At 55.5% G+C, this 19,935-nt stretch overlaps 9 protein-coding genes across 9 annotated transcripts; 3 read left to right on the top strand and 6 right to left on the bottom strand.

Annotated features, from left to right (window-relative positions):
- The first annotated feature begins 84 nt into the window (after positions 1–84).
- Positions 85–2,905, top strand: L226DRAFT_194538 (CDC45-like protein). Its single transcript, XM_067672785.1, has 7 exons — positions 85–472; positions 523–750; positions 806–988; positions 1,038–1,189; positions 1,250–2,026; positions 2,082–2,435; positions 2,488–2,905. Exons 1-7 carry the CDS (start codon positions 203–205, stop codon positions 2,633–2,635), a joined length of 2,112 nt encoding a protein of 703 aa, XP_067540801.1. The 5' UTR covers positions 85–202; the 3' UTR covers positions 2,636–2,905.
- On the bottom strand, positions 2,614–3,715 carry L226DRAFT_609163 (IGPD-domain-containing protein). Its single transcript, XM_067686033.1, has 5 exons — positions 3,529–3,715; positions 3,373–3,460; positions 3,209–3,306; positions 2,965–3,149; positions 2,614–2,905 (listed from the first exon to the last, which is right to left on the bottom strand). The coding sequence occupies exons 1-5, from the start codon at positions 3,664–3,666 to the stop codon at positions 2,809–2,811; spliced, it is 606 nt and encodes a 201-aa protein (XP_067540800.1). The 5' UTR covers positions 3,667–3,715; the 3' UTR covers positions 2,614–2,808.
- A 161-nt stretch (positions 3,716–3,876) lies between these two features.
- Positions 3,877–7,650, bottom strand: L226DRAFT_500529 (Metalloprotease). Its single transcript, XM_067677773.1, has 18 exons — positions 7,573–7,650; positions 7,153–7,496; positions 6,996–7,095; positions 6,564–6,938; positions 6,407–6,510; positions 5,616–6,357; positions 5,484–5,563; positions 5,295–5,425; positions 5,123–5,234; positions 5,016–5,065; positions 4,901–4,955; positions 4,720–4,840; positions 4,623–4,666; positions 4,553–4,560; positions 4,382–4,492; positions 4,266–4,329; positions 4,089–4,199; positions 3,877–4,024 (listed from the first exon to the last, which is right to left on the bottom strand). The coding sequence occupies exons 1-18, from the start codon at positions 7,610–7,612 to the stop codon at positions 3,986–3,988; spliced, it is 2,631 nt and encodes an 876-aa protein (XP_067540799.1). The 5' UTR covers positions 7,613–7,650; the 3' UTR covers positions 3,877–3,985.
- Positions 7,651–7,860: 210 nt separating this feature from the next.
- On the bottom strand, positions 7,861–9,664 carry L226DRAFT_194469 (uncharacterized protein). The gene is made up of 5 exons (XM_067672783.1): positions 9,511–9,664; positions 9,255–9,453; positions 9,114–9,205; positions 8,933–9,061; positions 7,861–8,880 (listed from the first exon to the last, which is right to left on the bottom strand). The coding sequence occupies exons 1-5, from the start codon at positions 9,548–9,550 to the stop codon at positions 8,054–8,056; spliced, it is 1,287 nt and encodes a 428-aa protein (XP_067540798.1). The 5' UTR covers positions 9,551–9,664; the 3' UTR covers positions 7,861–8,053.
- An 807-nt stretch (positions 9,665–10,471) lies between these two features.
- L226DRAFT_530396 (MFS general substrate transporter) lies at positions 10,472–12,582 on the top strand. The gene is made up of 7 exons (XM_067679852.1): positions 10,472–10,725; positions 10,791–10,889; positions 10,955–11,176; positions 11,228–11,699; positions 11,758–12,071; positions 12,127–12,168; positions 12,225–12,582. Exons 1-7 carry the CDS (start codon positions 10,652–10,654, stop codon positions 12,481–12,483), a joined length of 1,482 nt encoding a protein of 493 aa, XP_067540797.1. The 5' UTR covers positions 10,472–10,651; the 3' UTR covers positions 12,484–12,582.
- Positions 12,444–14,140, bottom strand: L226DRAFT_194389 (glycosyltransferase family 58 protein). Its single transcript, XM_067672782.1, has 6 exons — positions 13,913–14,140; positions 13,762–13,861; positions 13,405–13,710; positions 12,940–13,352; positions 12,748–12,883; positions 12,444–12,691 (listed from the first exon to the last, which is right to left on the bottom strand). The coding sequence occupies exons 1-6, from the start codon at positions 14,061–14,063 to the stop codon at positions 12,532–12,534; spliced, it is 1,266 nt and encodes a 421-aa protein (XP_067540796.1). The 5' UTR covers positions 14,064–14,140; the 3' UTR covers positions 12,444–12,531.
- A 634-nt stretch (positions 14,141–14,774) lies between these two features.
- L226DRAFT_566742 (uncharacterized protein) lies at positions 14,775–15,017 on the bottom strand (the record flags this gene model as incomplete). The annotated part of the gene is made up of 2 exons (XM_067683941.1): positions 14,775–14,841; positions 14,899–15,017. 2 exons carry the CDS (start codon positions 15,015–15,017, stop codon positions 14,775–14,777), a joined length of 186 nt encoding a protein of 61 aa, XP_067540795.1.
- Positions 15,018–15,732: 715 nt separating this feature from the next.
- On the top strand, positions 15,733–17,933 carry L226DRAFT_609159 (uncharacterized protein). The gene is made up of 5 exons (XM_067686032.1): positions 15,733–16,226; positions 16,280–16,360; positions 16,410–16,470; positions 16,530–16,738; positions 16,799–17,933. Exons 1-5 carry the CDS (start codon positions 16,154–16,156, stop codon positions 17,611–17,613), a joined length of 1,239 nt encoding a protein of 412 aa, XP_067540794.1. The 5' UTR covers positions 15,733–16,153; the 3' UTR covers positions 17,614–17,933.
- L226DRAFT_194363 (uncharacterized protein) lies at positions 17,782–18,844 on the bottom strand. The gene is made up of 3 exons (XM_067672781.1): positions 18,661–18,844; positions 18,241–18,589; positions 17,782–18,131 (listed from the first exon to the last, which is right to left on the bottom strand). The coding sequence occupies exons 1-3, from the start codon at positions 18,820–18,822 to the stop codon at positions 17,950–17,952; spliced, it is 693 nt and encodes a 230-aa protein (XP_067540793.1). The 5' UTR covers positions 18,823–18,844; the 3' UTR covers positions 17,782–17,949.
- Between the last annotated feature and the right edge of the window lie 1,091 nt (positions 18,845–19,935).

The following is a 19,935-nucleotide window of genomic DNA, read 5'->3' as shown; positions in this document are numbered from 1 at the left end:
CAGGAGGAAGGCGTCTGAGTCTCAGCCACCGACGCGAGGTGACGCGTGTCACGTGCGGATGCCCGTGTCGACGCGTTGTTGACCGGAACGCGCAAAGAAACGCGCTGCTCTGTCTTGCACACCTGTCCCTCCCTTGCCTCGACTATTCTCCTGTTCGCGTCGCTACACTCCGACGACACCTTGACGGCTCGCACGACATCCTATGGTCTACCTACCACCACCCCACCTCGCTTCGGCGTCCCGCCCGTCCTACGCAGAAGCCTACGCCAAGATTCTCGCCGCACACCGCCGCTCCCCAAAGACCGCCGCGTCTTCTGTCATCATTCTCGTTTCGCCCGACGTGGATTCATTATGTGCTTCAAAGATCCTCGCCGACCTCTTCAAGCAGGACGACGTTATGCACAGAGTGATACCTGTCTCCGGGCACGCGGAGCTGGAGAGAATACGGGATGAGTTGACGACCTACACCGACGTGAGTACCTTCAAACCGAGCCATCGAATGCTAAGTGACACAGTATGCAGCTGCACACGCTCATTATGTTCAATATGGGTGCTATCCTCGACCTGCCGTCGTCCGAGTGGTTTGGCGACTTCCCCACCTCCCTCACTGTCCATGTGATCGACTCGTCAAGACCGCTAAACTTGTCTAGTGTGTTCGGTGCTGGCGAGAACGGCGATCGAATAGTAATCTGGGATGACGGGGGTGTGGAACACTTGCAGGAGGAACGCAAAGCGTGGGAGGTGTTGACGGTACGTCTATCTACAACACTCTAGTTGCGATGGTCCTCATGTTTCCCATGCGCAGTACGCTCCTGAAGTCGATTCTGATGAAGAATCTGACTTCGATTCTGACGAGGAAGCCGACGAAGAAGATGACTATGAAGAAGATGAGGAAGACTATGAAGATGGCCACTCCGCATCTCCCTCGCGGAAGAGACGGTCTCTCGATGACGGGGCTCGGAGACGGGGGAAGCGGAGGAAAGTTGATGTGAGCCTTGCCCATACGCTCCAACCTTCACTTACTCACCCACTACCAGCAACCCAATCGACTATCACGAGAAGAGCGAGAACAGCACGAGCACCGGCTCATGAAGTACTATGAGTCCGGTACATGGCACGGCCAAAGTGCAGCAGGGACCATGTACATCCTTGCCACCGTCCTTGAGCGAGTCGATAGTGACCTTCTATGGTACAACCCCCTCTCGTACCTGCGTTGAGCTGTCCTTCTGACCTAGCATGCCTTGCATAGGTACGCAATACTTGGCCTCACATATCAATACATCACCTCCCGCATCTCCCGAGAAGAATACGACAAATACCAATCCATATATCACGATGAAGTCGCGCGGCTCAATCCCGCGCCGCCCACCGTGCTCGGCGACGACCTTAAGGCGCAAAATGCCGACGACAACTCTATTTACGCATCCGACGAACTTCGATTCATGATGTTTCGCCACTGGAACCTCTATGACGCCATGTACCACTCAAGTTATGTCGCGAGCAAGCTCGGCATTTGGAAGGAGCGTGGTCGTAAGCGGCTCACGGGTCTCCTCGCCAAGATGGGCTTCTCGATACCGGAGACCCAGCAGCCCTACCCGCACATGGCGAGGGATTTGAAAATGTCACTACGCCAGAAGCTCGACCAGCTTGCGCCTGAGTATGGCCTCGTGGAATTGTCGTACCCATCGTTCATGCGGTGTTATGGCTATCGCTCACAGCCCTTGTCCGCTGGCGACGCCGTCGAGGCAATATCTGCGCTCCTCGACATCGCGGGGGGCACCCGTATAGAGGTGGAGGTGGAAGGTGCGCGGAATGGCGGCGAGTGGTTCGGAGGTGGGAAGGTGTGGGAAGGTGGGCGCGAGGGACGGCTCCGTGACGATGAGCGGGAGAATGTTCCACCGGACATCCTGGCCCAGGTCGTGAAGGCACAAGTGCGTGCGCAAGCGGAAGGGAAGGCTAACGGCGAAGGCGGCGATGTAGATTGGTGGGTGAAGAACTTCTGGTCCGCGTTCGACGCGTTGAGCGAGTAAGTTCCATCCGCCCCCTTCCTCTCTGGAACTACACATGAACAAAATTTGCAGCATCGAGCGGCTACGAGAAGCCATCTCCCTCTCGATGGCACTGCACCGCGCCATTATCCGGCAGGGTTCATCCATCATTGACAAGCAGGACATCAAGACGCTCCGTGGACATCGTGTAGTGATCCTTGCCCAAGGACCGGACCTCCCGCTATTCGTTCACCCAGGGATCCTGGGGCGACTCGCGCTTTGGCTCGTGGACGCACTGCGCGATCGCGCGAATGCAACCACCCCTGCTTATTCACGGAATAAGCGCAAGAGCCTGCCGTGCGTCGTCGCGTGTCTGAATGAGAAGACGGGGACCTACATGGTTGTCGGCGTCACGGGCGCCGCTGACTTTGACGATTTCCGTAAGAAGTGAGTGATCTGCTTCTTCTTTGGGCATGTCAAGTGCTGAAGGACATTACAGCGAGTTCGGTCTTGCGTTCCTCGACGCAAAGGAGCGTTGTAACGCACGCACGAGGCACGGGACGTTCGACACAAGCGTGCTCGAGATAAACAAGGACGATCTAAAGGTCTTCCTCGAAACCCTCTGCGAGGGCGGGGAACGATACTAAATGATCACTTCCCGTCCTTCCCTGTTCCCCTTATCAGTCTGCTGGTGTGATATATCCCCTTGCTGTGTCCACGCTATATGTATCACTAGATAATGTATCTCATAATCGGATGTCTCCTCGCGTTGGTTACTGTACACGCTACCTTCCTGCCCTTCTTCGTACACAGCAGCTCTCTATAGCACGCCCTTTGTGCTGGGCACGTCGTCTCCCCCGGTGCGCTGGATGGCCTCCCGGATCGCGAGAGCGAGCGCCTTGAACGCAGACTCGGCCCTACGAGAAAAGGAGTCAGTTTCATGTCTGTGCAGAGTGCTGCAAGACAAGACACCCACTTGTGGTGATCGTTCTCTCCACGAAGCACGTCGACGTGCAGCGTCACGCCAGCGGCGATCGCGAACGAGTATAGGATGTGCGGGAACATCTCCGTCGAGAGGTCCCCGATCTTTTCGCGCTTCAGCTTGAGGTCCGACACACAGTACGGACGCGAGCAAATATCAATGACTGCCCGCGAAAGTGCCTGCACGCAAAGTAGTCTTAAGCGATAGTATCCTGAAGGTGATAAATGAAGCCGCGAACCTCATCGAGAGGGGCGAAGCCCGTGCCGTAACGACGGATTCCGCGGACCTCCCCAAGGGCCTGTTTGAACGCCGTGCCCAGCGCGATAGCGGTGTCCTGTGCATTACCCAAAGCACAGAATCAGTCTGCAATACAACATCGCATGCGTCGAAAAGATGGCTTATCTGCAGAATGGTGGTCGTCTATGTGCAGATCGCCCTTGCACTCGAGCTGCAGCGACATCCCCGAGTGCTTCGCCAGGGCATGGTACATCTGTACATAACCACACATCGTCACTTCTACTTCACGCGAGCCGAAAGTGAGGACCACGCAAGACGTACGTGATCCAGGAAGCCGATCCCCGTAGAGACGGAGATCTCCTGCTTGTTCCCCGAGCCAGGCTGGCAGTCGAGGTTGATCGCGACGCGAATCTCGGTCTCGTTCGTCTTGCGCTCAATCGTTGCTGTCCGTGCTGCCATTCTGCAAGCTTTTCTGAGGATATACGCCGGGTAATAGCCTTGACAGAGGAGCGGAACGACAGCCTGAGTCAGATTTTGCCGCGATTCTCATCCACTCCAAACTTAGATTACCTAATTAGGAAGGGGGAATATACACCATCCCTCGGGCCTCCACTCGTCAGATCGAATCAGGTTACGCGGATTACTGAGGTAGAGAAGCGTGCATTCATCGCACTTGTCTCTAATTACCTTCGGTTCAGATGCATCTTTGGGGTGATACAGAGATAAATAGCCATCCATTCTGTCGGTATGTTACAAGCCTCCATCCAACAATAATCATCTACCAGAAAATACACCTCTCCTCTTGTGGAGGGTTCAGCTGTAATAAGATGTCTGTTAGTGACATGTACAGTGGATGGATTCACGGAGCAGGTGCGACATACCTTCGCCTTCGGCGAGCATTTGAACGCCGCTGCGAACTCCGGGATGTTTGACACCGTACCGTGGACACGGAAGCGGTTTGGTGAATGCGGGTCCGTCCGTACGCGCGCAACCTAGATCCCAGCGACAAGCGCATCAGTCAGTGTCAAATATGTGGCGGACGCATACGATCGACTCACGGCGGCTGCGGGTTTGATGTTCTGGGCCCAGCTTCGAGCGAAAGAGATGAAGAACAATTGTTCGCTAAGGAACATGTCGTTAGCGCCAGCCACTATATGTAAGTCGGTTGGCGTACCGAGTGTAGTTGAGGCCAGGTAGAAGGAACTCCTTCTCCTCGGTGTACTGCGCTTTCCATGCCCGGAACGCTTGTATGAGGCCGCTGTCTCCAATGTTTTCGCCCGAAGTCCTACATGCAACCATTGAGCAAGATGTCCATGAAGGACCTTCGTGCAAATCGCCAACTTACAGGTTACCCTGAAATTCGACCCAACGTCAGCACAAGCAAGAAAATGCAAGCAAAAGATGACGCGACTCACATTGACGTGAATCTCCCCGCCTTTGCCATCATCAATCGTGTAGTCTATATCCTTCATCAGCTGCGAGGCAATGTGAAGGAAAGGAGGCTGCACGCACTCGAGAACTGATCGACGATGCACTTCTGCCTAACCTTGAAGCCCTCGCTCGTCTTGTTTGTCCACCACTCTTCCAACTTGCCGTCCTGATTGTAGAGCCGTCCAGCCGAATCGAAGGCGTGCTGTGAATGGGCAGCAGATGTCAGGCAGGAACCACAAGGTACTCCGCTGTGTAGACGCACCGTCAACTCATGGGATGCAATGTGACCGAATGACCCATAGTTCATGTAACCAGGCCTTGTGAGATCGCGCGTCAGTTCAGCCAAAATCGACGCAGCTGCTAAAACCTGAGCTCACCAGTCGGCGTGGAAGTAAGGCGGGCGGAGAATACCAGCAGGGAAGACAATCTAGGCAACTGGTGTCAGACGAGTACCAGGAGTCCAACAAAGCGGACATAGGCGAACCTCGTTCGCAGGAGGATTGTAGTACGCGTTGACAGTAGATGCAAACATCTCCCAAGCCTCAGGATCGCGCTGCTTTCCAAGCTGTAGCCACGTCCGGATCTGGTCAGCAACCCTAAAGACAGGTAGCATCAGTACCATGGAGCTACGATACGAAGGCCGACAAGCATCTTACCTGGCGCTGACCATGTTCTCGAAGAACGTGTCGGAGCTGATCTTGACGCGCGCATACCAGTTCGCGATGGAGCGCGGCTCCTCCGTGTTGGGGGAGAGCGGGTAGCCGACCTTGACATGGAGCGCATCCGCCTAGAGGCATTCTCTGGTGAGATACCGCTATGTACACGGCCCTGCAGTAGAGACTCACCTTCCGGGCAGCAGCAGCGGCGCTCTCCTTGTCCATCCAGTCAATATCCTGGAGCGACTTCTTGAACGTCTCGATCACATCTGTAGGACTCTGAGCCTCTGGTTAACACCCAATGGGACGAGATAGACGTACCAGTGATCACTTTCGTAGCAACCTCGCGCGACGCTCCGCCAAACGCTTCCCGAACAAAGTACCGACCCAAGGCAAAGCCAAGAGCGGACTCAGTCCTAGTGATGCAGTACTCGGCGCGGTCACCAACAGCACCCTTCTTGATACCGCCGAGAACCTCCTGGAGGCTCCGGACGGCCTTCCACGCCTCCGTATCCAAGCCAAGGTACGGCGACAACTCCAATCCAGCCCGAGTAACAAAGTACGCCTCCAAAGTATCCTTGTCGGTATCGTTCAGGACCTTGGAGAGGTCGGAGAGGTACGTGGTAGAGGTGAGGATGATCGTGGAAGGGAAGTTGCGTGGGGCGAAAGTCGAAAAATACGTCGAGAAGTCAAACTCGGGAAGCGAGTCACTAACGTTCTTGAACGGCACCGGATTGTACGTCGCGATGGGGTCTTGGTAAAGAATGTCCAGGTCAAGGCTGATGTTGGCAATCTTCTGCTCAAACTCGATGATCGCCTTGGAGTGCTTCTTGGCGCGTTCAGAGCGATTGGCGGGCTTGTCACCATCGTCATCGTCACCCCATGGCGGCCATGGCCAGGGAGGCCAAACCCGGAGTCGCTCCTCATGGACGACTAGGCCAGGATTCCGCTCGGGCTGAACGTCCGCGCCGAGAAGCTCGTCGTCCTCATTGTCGAGGGTGAGAAGAAGGCGCTCAAGCACATCGCGGTAGAGGTCCACAATGGACTCTTCCTCATAGTATTCCTACGAGCCTGTCAGTGAGTGGTACCGTGTGGAGCTGTGTATGGCCCACCTTGGATGGCAATCCCAGGTCGGCCTGACTGAGCCAGAGGCTCATGAAGTTAGGATCGTTTCCTGCGTCGCCGTCAATGCTGTAATCGAATAGAGCGCTGATACCTAGAAGGAGCATGAGAAACTGCGCATCTCACACATAATGTCATGAGGCTTACCGCGAGAATGCAGGTATGCTACGGTCGCAGTCAGTCTATCCCTCTCTTTCTCTGAAGAGGAGTGCTCTGCGTCGACAACGGTCGTCTTGCCACGGAACAGCTGGCGGATTTTGTTGGTCACGTCTTTGAGAGGAGCCTCGCCGAGGTCGTCGAGGTGGTCCTCGTCCATGCAGGAATCGTACATGCCGCGCAGCTTCTTGAGAAGCATCTCGTCATAGGGGTTTGACATGAGGGCGGATGCTGCGGAGAAGTGCGAAGACGCGTCCTCGGATAGGATTTGCTGTAGCAGACGTCGGTTCTGCAGGGCGATCTCCTCGAAGTGGCCGAACGAGCCCTTGTCGGAAGGAATGGGGTTCGACTTGAGCCACCCGCCATCTCATGACGCGTGGTTTGAGCATGGATGTGGAAAGAAGGAGACTAGAGCTAACTCACTGGCGAAGTCGTAGAAGTTCTCACAGGGATCCTCAGACTCGTCGAGGGTAGAGAGAACGGACGAAGCGAGATTGATGCACGAGGGCGAGATGCACACGGGCTGCAATGGAATGCATTCGACACAGGATGTAGGCAACAAACGCGTAAGACGACATACCTCCACAGGGGGACCAGTCGGTACCGGAGCCGGGACGAAAACAGTGGTGGTGGACACCGCGGTCGTCGTCACTTGAGCAGTGGTAGTTGCCGTGGACGTGGTTGTAACAGTAGACTGTCCTCCGCCTGCACCCGAATTGAGTTTGTGTTGCGCTCCAGCGAAGAGGCCGATGAAGATGGAGCTGAGAAGCAGGAAGATGAGGGTAGCAATCAGCAGGACCTTGGTCAACGGCGACAATGGTTCTTGCACAATAGCAGAGAGGCGGTCAAGGAAGGTCGGCTCTTCCTCCTGGGTCGCGGGTCCGTCGTCTGGATGAGAGACATCCTGGAGGAGCGGGGCAGACTCTGAATCCACGAGCTGCACGTCAGGCGACAGGAGAGCCATAGCGACCGAAGTCGCAGAGGTGGTGGGAAGACGTACCTTCGTCCGTAGACGGTCTCGGGTCTCGCGTGTCCGCCATGCTGGCGGGGTGAGTGCGAGTGCAGAGGCTGGCCTTGGACGCGTGTGGCCAGATGGTGGTTGCTGCCCTCCCTTTCCAAGCCCTCGACGCGTGAACGTACCCTTAGGCGCCCACATCCGTCATTCCTGCCCCCGTCGGCTCGGCCTTGCCCTGTGGCTGTACTTGCACACTCATTATGCTGCGACGAAGGAGGCACGGGAAACACAGATACCTTGCTTGAAAGACACTCTCATATTGAGATGGTTGCAACCGGAGAAGCACACCGGCACCTGGGGTATTCGGGAAGCTCGTTGCAAAGCAAAAAAGCACAACAACTCATACACCAAAGCACAGCGCTACAGTACAAGTACAACAAGATCCGAAGCTTGTAGTGTCAGACAGCAGAGTCGCGCGGCGACGCTGGCGCTGTCCCAGCCAGGTCGCTCGCGACCTGGCAGTCCCTCACCGGCCGTACGTGCTGTGCAGCCGCGTCATGTCGAGCGGCGGCGGCCGAGTTGACTTGCGCTTCGACTTTCGCTGGCCCGTCGTTATCGCCGCGGGCGGTTTTGGCGAGGGCACCGCGGACCGCAAGCTGCCCGTTCGCGATGGGGTGAGCACCGCGCTCAGTGGTGGCTGCCCATTCGCTGCATTGAACGTCGCGAGCGAGCTGGAGCGTGGTGGGGCGGTGCCGAGTGGTGACGGCTTGATCGTCGACGAGAACGGCACGTACATCGCAGACGGGGGCAGCCCTGTCGGTGTCGACGTGAGGTCTGAGCGGTCCGACTGAGATCCCGATCCTGAGTCCGAAGAGCCGTAGGAATCGTCAGAAGGTGGAGAGGCAGGAGTGACGGTGGCAGATATCCACGCGCTCTGCAGGATCTTCGCAGACTTGTTCGCGGACTTGCTCGCAGATCTGGGGAGAGCAGAGTTGGGGACCGCGGAAAGCATCGCGTTCTCCTTCTCGTTCTCCTTTTCGTACCGCGAGCTGCGGAACGCGGAACTCTTCATTGCCGCGCTCTTCATCACTGCACTGCGAAGATTTGCGCTCTTGGGAGCACCACTCTTCTGGACCATGCGGTCGCCAAAGTCGGAGGTGAGTCTGATCTTCGGCGCCGCGGAGGGAAGCGGCGCCTTCGACCATGTCGTGCGCACGGGGGAGGGCTGTGCGCTGTGGAGAGGTTCACGTACTCGGAACCAGGGGTACGTCCGGGTGTTGGCTCCCCAGACGGTGGAGTCATCCTTCATGTGGATGATTGACGAGATCATCAACAGCAAGAAGTACGCGAGCACTGAAGCGATGTCAGTCACGCATACCTAGTAGCTGACCCAAGAGGTACTTACAGTTGACGGTGTTTATCCATGTGAAGGCGAGGATGACCTTGGTTGTTGAGCAGGAACCGGGAATAAGAAGGTCTGCTGCAAAGTTGCATAGCATGTTTGGCAAAATAGCAGTCGCTGCAGCGGCACCGGCTGTAGGACGGAGTATGAGCTGGGACGAAACCTCCAGAGGCTCTAAACACACCTAGTTGGGCTATCCAGAACAAGCCAACCCATACAGCCTCGAACCATACCCGACTGACAAGGGCGTTCTTGCGCAGGAGATCAATGCACAAGCTGCCGTGCGTCAATATTGTGGCCTAGGTCAACATTCGCTGAAACTCACATGGGGAAGATGAATATGATGCCGAGTGCACTGAGTGCTATTAGGTATGCATCGACGAGTGCTGAATCGCAATACTTCATCAGCGTGATTGAATTCCTCGGCCGACAAAATTGCGCACGGTCCCATCCTATCTGCTGGGCGAGAACGAGATTCCACATGGATATACAGCAAATGACAGCATTGCAAAGCGTGAAGAGACCTGCACAACGCGTTCCTGGTCAGAGAGTCGTTACCATATGAACCCTGGGGGACGCACCAAAAGAAGCGTAACGGTAAAAAGAAAGAGAGACGGCCATGGCGAGCACAAGCAAGAGCGCAGAGCGTGAGAGGGGAGGAGGATGAGGACCGGTCGACGGTAGCGTTGAGCGGATTATGAGGCCAACACGATGAGTTTAAGTACCAGCTCCGTGTCCGGATCCTGTCCGACAATGCGTCAAGCAAGTGGCCTGGGAGAGAAGAAAAGAAAAAGAGGGACAAAGGAAGGTGAAAAGCACAAAGCTCGGACTCAATCTCGTCGCCGCCCGCAATATATGGGACCCTTAGTCTGCATCGCCCGTGCTTACGTACTCTGGGACTGAAACATATGTAACAGCGCACAGACGGCGCGTCAGGACAGCTCGATCAGCCCGTTGGCATGGTGCACATCTCCCCGCGCGCCTTGCCCACCACTCGGCGCCCAGCAAACCAGCGTTTTGCGTGCACCACCGATGCGCTCGTAGACTTCCTAACCCTCACGACCTTGACGGGAACGACGAGGAGGGGATGGCCAACCTTCGACCGGAGGCTCTTCAAGTTCTACGGCTGTCAGCGACGCTTGATTACGTCGGAGAGGCCACAACAAGGCCACCAGACATGTATCACCCTTGGCTGCATCCTCATCATTCGTCACTAGCGGTAGATTGATGAGGCCACATGCGCCATCGGTGGAAGATGCAGACAACCCGGAGAGCCAGTTTGATGCCATTGCCAGTGCTACAGTGTCTTGATGCGCAAAGGCTGTTGTTCACCGAGTTGACCGCCTCTGTCCGAGCGCGTAGCTCGAGTCGCAACAGACGCTGTGAGAGGTTAAGAGTTGTTTCAAGTACAATGCAGCAGTGCCAGTGTGTCGAGAAAGAGTTACGAGGACAAAATGGACGCGTGGCTCATGGTGCCCGATTTGGTCGTTTGCGCTCGTTTACGGCGTCCAAGGTGGACGCCGGGCGCCGCGGCCTTGGACTCGTACATAATATCGGAGGACAGCGGAGGGCCTCCTCGGATTCAGACCCTCATGTCCTCGAGCTGAGGCACACTTCACGCCCTGCATCGCTCGCTTGTGCTTGGTCGTGGATAAACGATCTCATCAGCCAACTATCACCAACACTACTGTGACTCAGCCGTAGAGCCGGACTCTGGCCAACATGGTTTCTGGAGCCCCCGCGCGGGTCACTCGCGTACGGTCTGTGCTGACATGTTGCGCCGTTGCTGCAAATGCGTCTGTACATCCCAGACTTCATCTCTTTTGAGCGACAGACTGACTCGTTCGCATGACGCACACAGGATATGTGCTGGCGGCGTGTACAGCTTCCCGCTTATTGCACCCACACTGTTGGAACATCTCAAGTTGTCCCAACCGCAGTTGACCACAATCGTGTTGGCGTGAGTTTGCTATAAGTATCATATGCGAAGAGCAGCAGTTCGCTTAACGGCCTGCGCAATTTCAGGGGCATGGCCACCCAGTACCTGGTGGCCGCCTTCTGCGGGGTTGCGATCGACCGCTACGGCTCCTGGTCATGCTCGTTCGCCGCAACCATCCTGTACTCCCTGGGCTTTGGGCTCTTTGCTAGAGAGGTTGCTCTAGCCGCACCGGGCGCCCAAGCATCCACGGCCTCGTTCTACAGGCTTGTCCTCTACTTCGGGATGATCGGACTTGCCACAGTCTGTTCGTAAGTCCACACCTCCACTCCTGCTGTCACTTCATTGACCCATCCATCCAGGTACTTCTCACTCGTCTTCGCGTCGACGAAGATGTTCCCGCGGTACAGCGGAACGGCCTCCGGGACGAGCATGTCCATCTTTGGCCTATCCCCACTCTTCCTGTCGCTCTTAGCATCCAAACTGTTCACAACCTCGGACCAGTCCCTGGACATCCCAGGATTCTTCACCTTCATGGCTGTCATCACCGGTGTAGTGCACTGCGCGAGCACCCTGGTCTTCCACGCCAACCGCCCGTTCGAGGTCGACGCTGGCGAAGAAGCGGTATTCGCAACAGACGCGGAGACTACTACGAGCGTGTTCGACTCTGAAGAGGAACCTTTGCTTGGAGGCAGTGATGATGGTCCCTCGAAAGACCCTGCCAACGTACACGTCGTTCCCGTGGAAGAGCCTCAAGACGGAAGCACGCTCGACCTTTTCAGGGACCGCTATTTCTGGGTACTCTGCCTCTGGATGACGTTGAGTGTCGGCGCCGTACGTCCTCTGCATTGTCCAGTCTTGTCACGAAATCATGACGCCTCTTTGTCCACAGGCGGAGATGGTCATCTCCAATCTTGGGTCGATTGTCCTCTCGCTCCCCTCCATGGGCTCCTCCGCCACGGCCAACGCCGCGCAGCAAGTCCGCCTCCTCTCATTTTTCAACACCATTTCTCGCTTGCTCGTCGGTCCACTCGCGGATGTCATTGCACCCGTGGCGTCGCGCCTCGACAGCGGCGTCTGGGGGTTCGCAAGTAAGCGCCACACAAGCCGCGTCTCTTTCATGCTGGGGACATGCGCGCTGCTCGCGGTGACGTTCGCCTGGTTGAACGTCGGCGTGCGTGCCCAGGAAGACATCTGGCCGCTCAGGTAGGTATCCGAACCATGCGCGCTTGCCGTTCATACTAAGGTATGCATTCTGCAGCGTCGGCACAGGATTCGCTTATGGGGCGACCTTTACTGTTCTGTGAGTGCTCACTATCCTTGGCCATGAAGGAGCGTACTAAGAGAAGCCAACCTCAGCCCCGGCATCCTATCGTCCATTTGGGGCCTAAAGAACCTCGCGCGCAACTTTGGCATAGTGTCCTACACCGCCTTCGCTGGCACGACCATCTTCTCCTACCTATACGCATTCGTCGCAGCGCGCCACGTTAGCCCCTCCGAGACCGCGTGCATAGGCAAGGAGTGTTGGCGGTCCACGTTCTGGATCAGCACCGGGACCAGTGTCGTCGCATTCAGCGCCGCATTTGTGCTGTGGAGGCAGTGGCGGGCCAGGGTATAGAGTGACGCAGTTGTACAGTGTTCCGCCGCAATGTATTATTAATAGAGATCATACTTTCGCGCTACTATGATGGACCGTCTTTCCTTCTGGGTATCCGAACCATATGCCCAACAACAACGCTGTGTTCGCAGCAACGAGGACGCCTGACGAAAAGTTTGTGGACGGATAAACGTTCCACGCATATTCGATGGTTAGCAGCAGCGCAATTCTGGAACAGTTGGTCAGGCTACGAGGACTTGGATACGGCGGATGCGACAGACGTACCGAAGAGCGATTGGATACTTCGTCCTCCATGCCAGGAACGGCAGTTGCATGGCATACCATGAGTAGAACTGATAATGCAATGACCGCGCGAACACAATGCCGATGAGGTTGGATGTGAACAGGACTGTCACGACGTCTGTGGGGCGCTTTGAGTATCATCGAGCCCCGTGGCTATTGTAAGAATTGACTCACAATCTGCCGTGAGAGAAGCAGCACTCGGCGCACGCAAAGGCTGGCGTAAACCCCTCTCCAGCACGTTCCAAACGCCACCATCGCTTCTGCACCACTTGAACAACCCGAACAGGGCGAGGGTGGTAATATGGCCCACTAAGAGACCCTTGGCCCAAGCAGGGCTGAGGAAGAGCTCCTCGCCTAGGAAGCGCCAGTTCACTGTCCATTTGAACAGGAAGACCCTTGAGAACTCATAGGAGTACTTGAGGTACGACTTCGGAAACTCCATCAGGAAGGGCAGCCCGATGAATATTTGTGTTGCAGCCAGAGCGAGCATGTGCACAAGAGTAGAGACAAGACCACGCCGCTTGAAAAGGATGACAAGAAGTCCAGGAATGTAAAGGAGAACACACATCTTCACGGACAGGGCGCAGCTATCACGGCGCGTAAGGCACATCTCTCATGGTAACGAAACGCGGCACGTACCCGAGTAGCAGTATCCCGAGTGCATCCCAACTGTTCGCGAAAGCAAGGGTGGCAGCTTGGGCAGCAAATACAGCCCAACAGTCGTTGAAGAGACGCAGGACATAGATGGAGTGCAGCCGCTTGCTGATGGGTAAAAGCAGGAGTATCCAGTTTGGGACACTACCAGCTTGCTTGTACGTAGCAGCGGACAGGGCCAGGGTGGCGAGGTACAGTGCACCGTAAATCTGTTGGCCCTTCCATAGGTTTGTGCCCGAGTCTGTCAAGTCGTATAGGATACGATGGACATGGATGTGCCCCGCTGGGTACCTGGGAGACAGTCAATACAATCGACATGTGGACGTGCTGTGGGTCACGTACACTATAGGTCCTGTGGGGCCTGTGATGAGCGCATAGTCTCTCTCGCCCTTCATGTACAGCTCCAACTGAATCATGTATGTCTCCCAATCGATCTCCGTGTCTGCGGGTTCGCGTCAAGTCGGCCTCAAGCTGGGAGCATAGACTGGCTGACATGGTACGAAGCGTATGATGAGCTGCGTGAGGAGAGCGTCACCGAAGACAACGAGGGCTGCGAGTATGCTGAAGCATTGTGGGTCCGTAAGCAAGCGACGAGCGATGTTGTACGATGCATGCACCAACGAAAAGCGAGAGAGCGACGACATGGGGGACCGTAGCCAACGCGAGAGCAGTACTGTTGTCGGCAGCGGACCGGTATAAGCGCCGCGTAGCCTCTAGTAATATGATCCTCGACTCCCGGGTACCTTAGCAATACTGGTCCTTGAAGACACATTTTCATCTCGCTCAGACTTCAGCGTCACTCAGTTTTCCGTAATACTAACATTGTATGTAATGTTACTTCCCACATGATAACCTCATCGTATACACCCTACGCTACACCGCATCCAAGCACCTCCAGTACTAGTTCCACGATGCAGCACCTACGACATTCAAAGACCCCGACAAACTCTTGTTTTCCTAGTGGCTTTGCACAGCGCATAGAAGCTCGACTTGGGGTTGGCTAGCAGGACTCCAGGCTTGTCGAACTCGACAAATGACCTGATATCCGCGAGTCAGCCATCGAAAAGTTGAAGGAACCGGGAACCGGGACTACTGCACCCTGTCGTAGTCTATGACAGTGCGCAACCGGTGAGCGATTGTGAGGATAGTGCTTTGAGCAAATTCCCTGTGCGACGATAGTTTACGAGAATCACATGGTTTAGACGGGAGATCCTTAGTGCGTCCTCTGATCATTGGTCTTCCTGATGAGCTCGTTGCCGCATAGTCCACGTTGTCGCAGTTCACTCAACGGCTACCTGGCAGTGGCCTGTCAAGGCGTTCGTTAGTCATATTCGTCAACCAGAGTGTAGATGAGGTCATGCCTCGTCGATGAGAAGAACCTTCGCGCGGTTCAAGATGGCCACACGGACCATGCACAAAGCACTGTCACGACAAGATGCGTCAGCTAGACGGTTCTACAGAGCGATTGCTGCTACTCACCCTGCAGAGAAGTTCTCGCCACCCTCGGAGACAGGAGACTCGAGGTTGCGGAAGACGTTGATATTGATAGCGTCGCCAGGTACTTGTACGGACTTCGGGTCGAACCAAGTCGGAAGCATACCGTACATACCAGTAGCCAGGAAACCTGGTCGGACCTACCTTAGCCCTATACACGAATACAACTTGGCCGTCGCGAAGGATTGCTCACTGAGTTGGCGGCGGTTGCCTTCGTACTGGCTGTTTGACGAAAGTATGTAGTCGAGAAGGGCTTCTGAGGACTTTTCGAAGGAGGCTGGCTTGCAGGAGTATACTTCGGCGGACAGGATCACATTTCGTGAGACCTTCCACGGCCGTGAAAAAGGAGAAGTTCCATCTCGCTGCGATACAGTGCCCGGAATTCAGGTGAGGTTGCGGATACCGAACATGATGGGAGAGACTCAAAACAAAATAAATATTGAGACCCGTAGGTCTACCACTCCGGGAAAGCGTGTCATCCTTGTGCAGGGGCCATGCTAATCTTCTCTGTATCGTTCCAATTTTTTCGTATGTCACCCCGAAGGGGACAACTGCAATGGTGATGGATGGTAGGAAGGTATGAGAGGCGTGCTTTTTGCTCAAGTTGCCGGTGTAGGCGCGCTCAGCACTCAGGCGGGTGGCCGCGCTCCCTTCTTGTCCTTGTCGCCATTCGCTGGATGGTCACTGCACAGGTCAATACACTCGCTTGCTCAACAAAGGTCTGCAGCGGCAATGCACGCCCCCGGAAAGTCCACGCGGTGCTTATATTCGGTCGGGAATCGGTACAAGGTACGGCGCTGCGCTTCCCACCGACAGCCCAGACGCCCTGCTATTGTTCTCGGTGCAAGCCATTGTCCTCCGCTTGTCAGGCTCCCGGACCACCTCGCATTTAAAAGCGACTATGGGCTCGTCCGACTCCTTTGTGGCCCCGGCGGTCAGCTTAGACTGCTTTAGACTGCTTTGGAACACACGCTTTCGCGTCCCGTAGACGTGCTTTGGCTCCATCCTACTCCATTTTCCCGACCTTTAAAGTGCTCGCTCTTTGGGTCGCCCGCCTGCTTATTTGCTACTCGTCACCGCCGTTTCTCTGCGCACCCAGGCCTCCGACGTTCCTTCGCGTTCACCTGCCTGCGTGTCTGTCTACTCTCGTTCTCTGCTACGCTCCCCGTCCCACGAACCGACGCGCTTGTCATCTACGACCAACTCTATTCTATCCCTTGCTGCTGATCTACCAGCCATAATGTTTGGACGCTTGACTCAAACATCCTATGAGATGCGGAACCCGTTCATCGTCTTGCGTTTCGTGCTTTTCGGTACGTCTTTAATGTTACCTTGACAGATGGTTCCTAATCATACCCTTGCGCAGCTATCTTAGTCTATGTTAATATTCTGATCCTTGGACTGGCGGGCTGGAACATCAGTGTGCTGAAGGGGTTGAAGATTCATGGTGAGTATCGCCCGATTCACGCCGTTTCTCCTTTCTCATCTTATTGCAGATCTTAGTGCTCCTACATTCGTGATTTTCAACGCCTGTATACTCATAATCATGCTGGCTGCGTAAGTTCATGTCTTCCGAACATTATCTAATATTTCTGCTGAGGCAACGATTATCCCAGCTGCCTTGTCTCACCATGGTTGGTCACCAAGCCTGTCGACAAGGTGCGCGACGAATGCATCTGGACCGGCGTCATGTCGGGACTGCAGCTCGCCAGCTGCTTCAGTATCACTGTGAATGGACCTGCTGCCCTCTGCCAGGGTATCAGCGTCACCGCGTGCGCGTCCTCGTCGCTTGTCGTCGCACTTTCCTGGATTTCTTGCATGATCTGTACGTGCAATATTCTCCAGCTCAATGCACGGCGTGCGGTGTGCTGACCATAGCTTACAGTGTTATTGTATTCTTTCTCCCTTCTCACGACCGCCATCACGCACATGAACATCATTCCCGACGTCTGGTCCGCTTCCATTCGTACCGTGCGCTGGTACGCTGCGCCCGAGGAGCACCTTGAGGCACCCTCGACGACTCGTTACGAGAAGTCGCGTTTCTCAGAGATGCTCGAGCAAAAGCGTCTCTCGTTCCACTATTCGACGCCCATCTTCGAGCAGCATGCGAAGGCGCTTCCCGCGTCCCCTCTGGACCCGCCCAAGTTCCCCTCCACTCCCACATCTCCCATCTGGCAGTCACGGAAGGACTCTGCGGGCTCGTTGAAGTTCGCAGAGCCCGCACTCCCAAGCCGACGGACGACTTGGACCAGTCGCATCATGAGCGGCGCCGGCACCCTCTCACACAAGATCAGCAACGAGAGCATGCGTCCCAACTGGGCCAAACGCGCTTCACCGCGCCGCGGCGTGGACCTTCCCTTCACCATGCCGCGCTTCTCGTTCAAACCCCTGCCCCCGGTGCGTCCCCTGCGGCCTCTCAAGCTCAAGTCCCACTGGAGCCAGTCGACTTCTTCTCCGCCGCCGGTCCCTGCCCTCCCACCGAAGGCACGCGTCGCAGGCCCACTGGATACCACGCTCTCGCCCACCAGCACGTTCTACATTGACTTGGAGCGCGATGCAGTCGTTCCGGTGGCTCCTGTTCCCCGGCCGATGTCATACGGGATGTTCCCGGAGGATGTCATTGACCCAGACCAGCCCGTCACGCGTTCTCAGCGTATCGAGTGGGTGCGCGCGGACAGCCCGGCCTCATCCCTTCGGTGAAGACCACACGGCCCCTTGGCCTGGTTGTGTATAGGCTGATTCTCTCTTGGTGGACACTGGACGCTTGCCGTTCTATTGTTGACAATGTGCCACCCATACGACCCTCCCACATCGCTAGCCGACGTGTACGAGTTTTCCTCCACACCTCTTCCTGTAGTATTTAGTGCACACGGACTGTATCGATTAGAAGGTATATCTGTGACAATGCCACCGTCCTGTAGTGACGAGAACTCTGTAGCCTGTACATAGCACACGCATCCTAATTGTATCCAAGCTTCTTCTGCACGCAGAGATCATCATGACCTGTTTCATATCCGTTCCATTGTCCATTGTCCGTCAGAACTCTTGGTCTGAATCACCGGCCTGGCTATCTTTGAACTGGGTGATGCGTAGTCGCAACTCCTGGTTCTCCTGGTGGAGAGCCTGGAGAGCGTTGAGGGCCTGCTTGAGCTCCTGTTTGGTTTCGGCCAATGCCTTGGCCTGCTCTTCGTCCAGCTCGCCAGCGCCGACGGCGATGCCTGGTCATACGGTAAGCAAACCCCGTCGCGCGGTCGGCGCACACCATGTACGAGAGAGAGGACATAGTCCTCTTGGGATTGCAATACGGATGGGACTTTGTTCACTCACCTTGAACCAGTTTTACCAGCCTCCACATACGCAGTATAATCAGCAGCGACGCCAGCTCCCTCTCCCGACCGCGCAAGACGACCTCAAGGATGAAAGTCGTTAGGATGACGACCGCATCAAAGAAATGGAGCACGGCATGTGGCACGGGGCCGAAGGGGTTGTAGTTCTGCAGACCAAGGGCCCATATTGTCACGGGAACTTCGACGAGAAACAGTGTGGTGATGGCGAGGGAGAGCTGGGCGAGAATGTTCAGCCATAGGGGCGTATCTGGGCCCTCAATGGGCGTGCAGTCTTCGGAGAGGAAGGTGTAGGCGAGGTCGGCAAGTACGCATGCGGAGTCAACCAAGACCTGTTGCGAGAGTATAAGAGTACCGAACATTGAGTTAGACGAAGTACACACAACGAGAGTTGGACACAAACCAGAGCTATGACTGTGTAGTGCAAAGCCGCAGACTCGAGGATCTCGGCCGTGCGTCGTCTCACGCGACCATGTTTGCTGTCAGCGACGTATTCTTGGGACTCGATGTATGTGTCCACATTTGCGACATTAGGCGGTGGAAGAAGAGGATCTTGTTCGGACATGGTCGCACTGTCGCTCTGCGCGCGGAGGGCAACTGCGGTGTCCCCAGTCACAGTGGCACCCTGAGCATGCGTTTATCACATGACTTGCGCGACACGATCACGCGGGGAACTTGGACATCGAAGGATCTCTGAATGCTGTCTGTACTACGACCAGCTGTACTACTTACACATCATGCTACTGACTGTCCCCGTCAACTATTGCTGGCCAGCTGGAGACGAAATGAGATTCCGATATGTTATCTACGCAGCTTGTTACAACCATGTGCATATATCACGCGGCAGAATGCTCCATTGGACCACCGCTGGCAAGCTGTTCGAGTTCAAGGCAACTAGTAACCGTGACGGCGACCGATTGAACATGGCTGTTGTCCAAGAAGTTGCTGTCGGGTGTCTCTCCGACTGTCAATGTCCGTCTGCCCATCCTCCTACGTCCGCGAAGCGACTCGGGGTCGCGAAGATTGATGAATATGCGAGACACGAGTGTTGTCGATAGACTGTGCAGGCGGTAAGGCGTGAGTGAACATACCGACGGCATGTGGACACGACGCGTACGCATTAGTAAGTGTGGTTGCCAGTCCTCGGTTTGAATCGCAAATCTATGCCACACGGATATTGAGTAACATGTCCCTACATGTTGTTGATGTCCTCACTTGGGGTACCTGAGGTGCGACCTTGTGAGGGATAAAGCGATGAAATCAATACAATGATACGTACCATCAGGGTCAGCATATTCATGACGCACAAGATGCACAAGATGCTGATTGTTTGTCAGCTACGTGGGCAATAGACAATGATATATGGTACAAACGCATAGTACATGGCGCCTGCATGCACACGTCAGCGTTCGTGTTGCCTAGTAGTGATCAATAGTAGAGATGTTGCTCACCATCGCGGAAGAAGAGTCTCAACATGCCATAGCCTATAACATGACCAAGTTCTCGCATCTTGATTAATGTGAGGGCGAAGATGGTCGTGTCCATGCATAGCATTGACATCCAGCAGAGACCATCTCCTGTGTGATGATTGAGTGGAAGTTATTTGGGACACTCGCGCGTGAAAACTCACGGAGACCTCTTCATGATGCAGATGTTAGTGGGTAGAGTTTCAATGTAA

Source organism: Lentinus tigrinus (genome assembly GCF_003813185.1).
Source record: "Lentinus tigrinus ALCF2SS1-7 unplaced genomic scaffold L226scaffold_3, whole genome shotgun sequence".
Taxonomy (NCBI): domain Eukaryota; kingdom Fungi; phylum Basidiomycota; class Agaricomycetes; order Polyporales; family Polyporaceae; genus Lentinus; species Lentinus tigrinus.
Note: the sequence above shows the minus strand (reverse complement) of the source record. Positions and strands in the feature narration are given on the sequence as shown.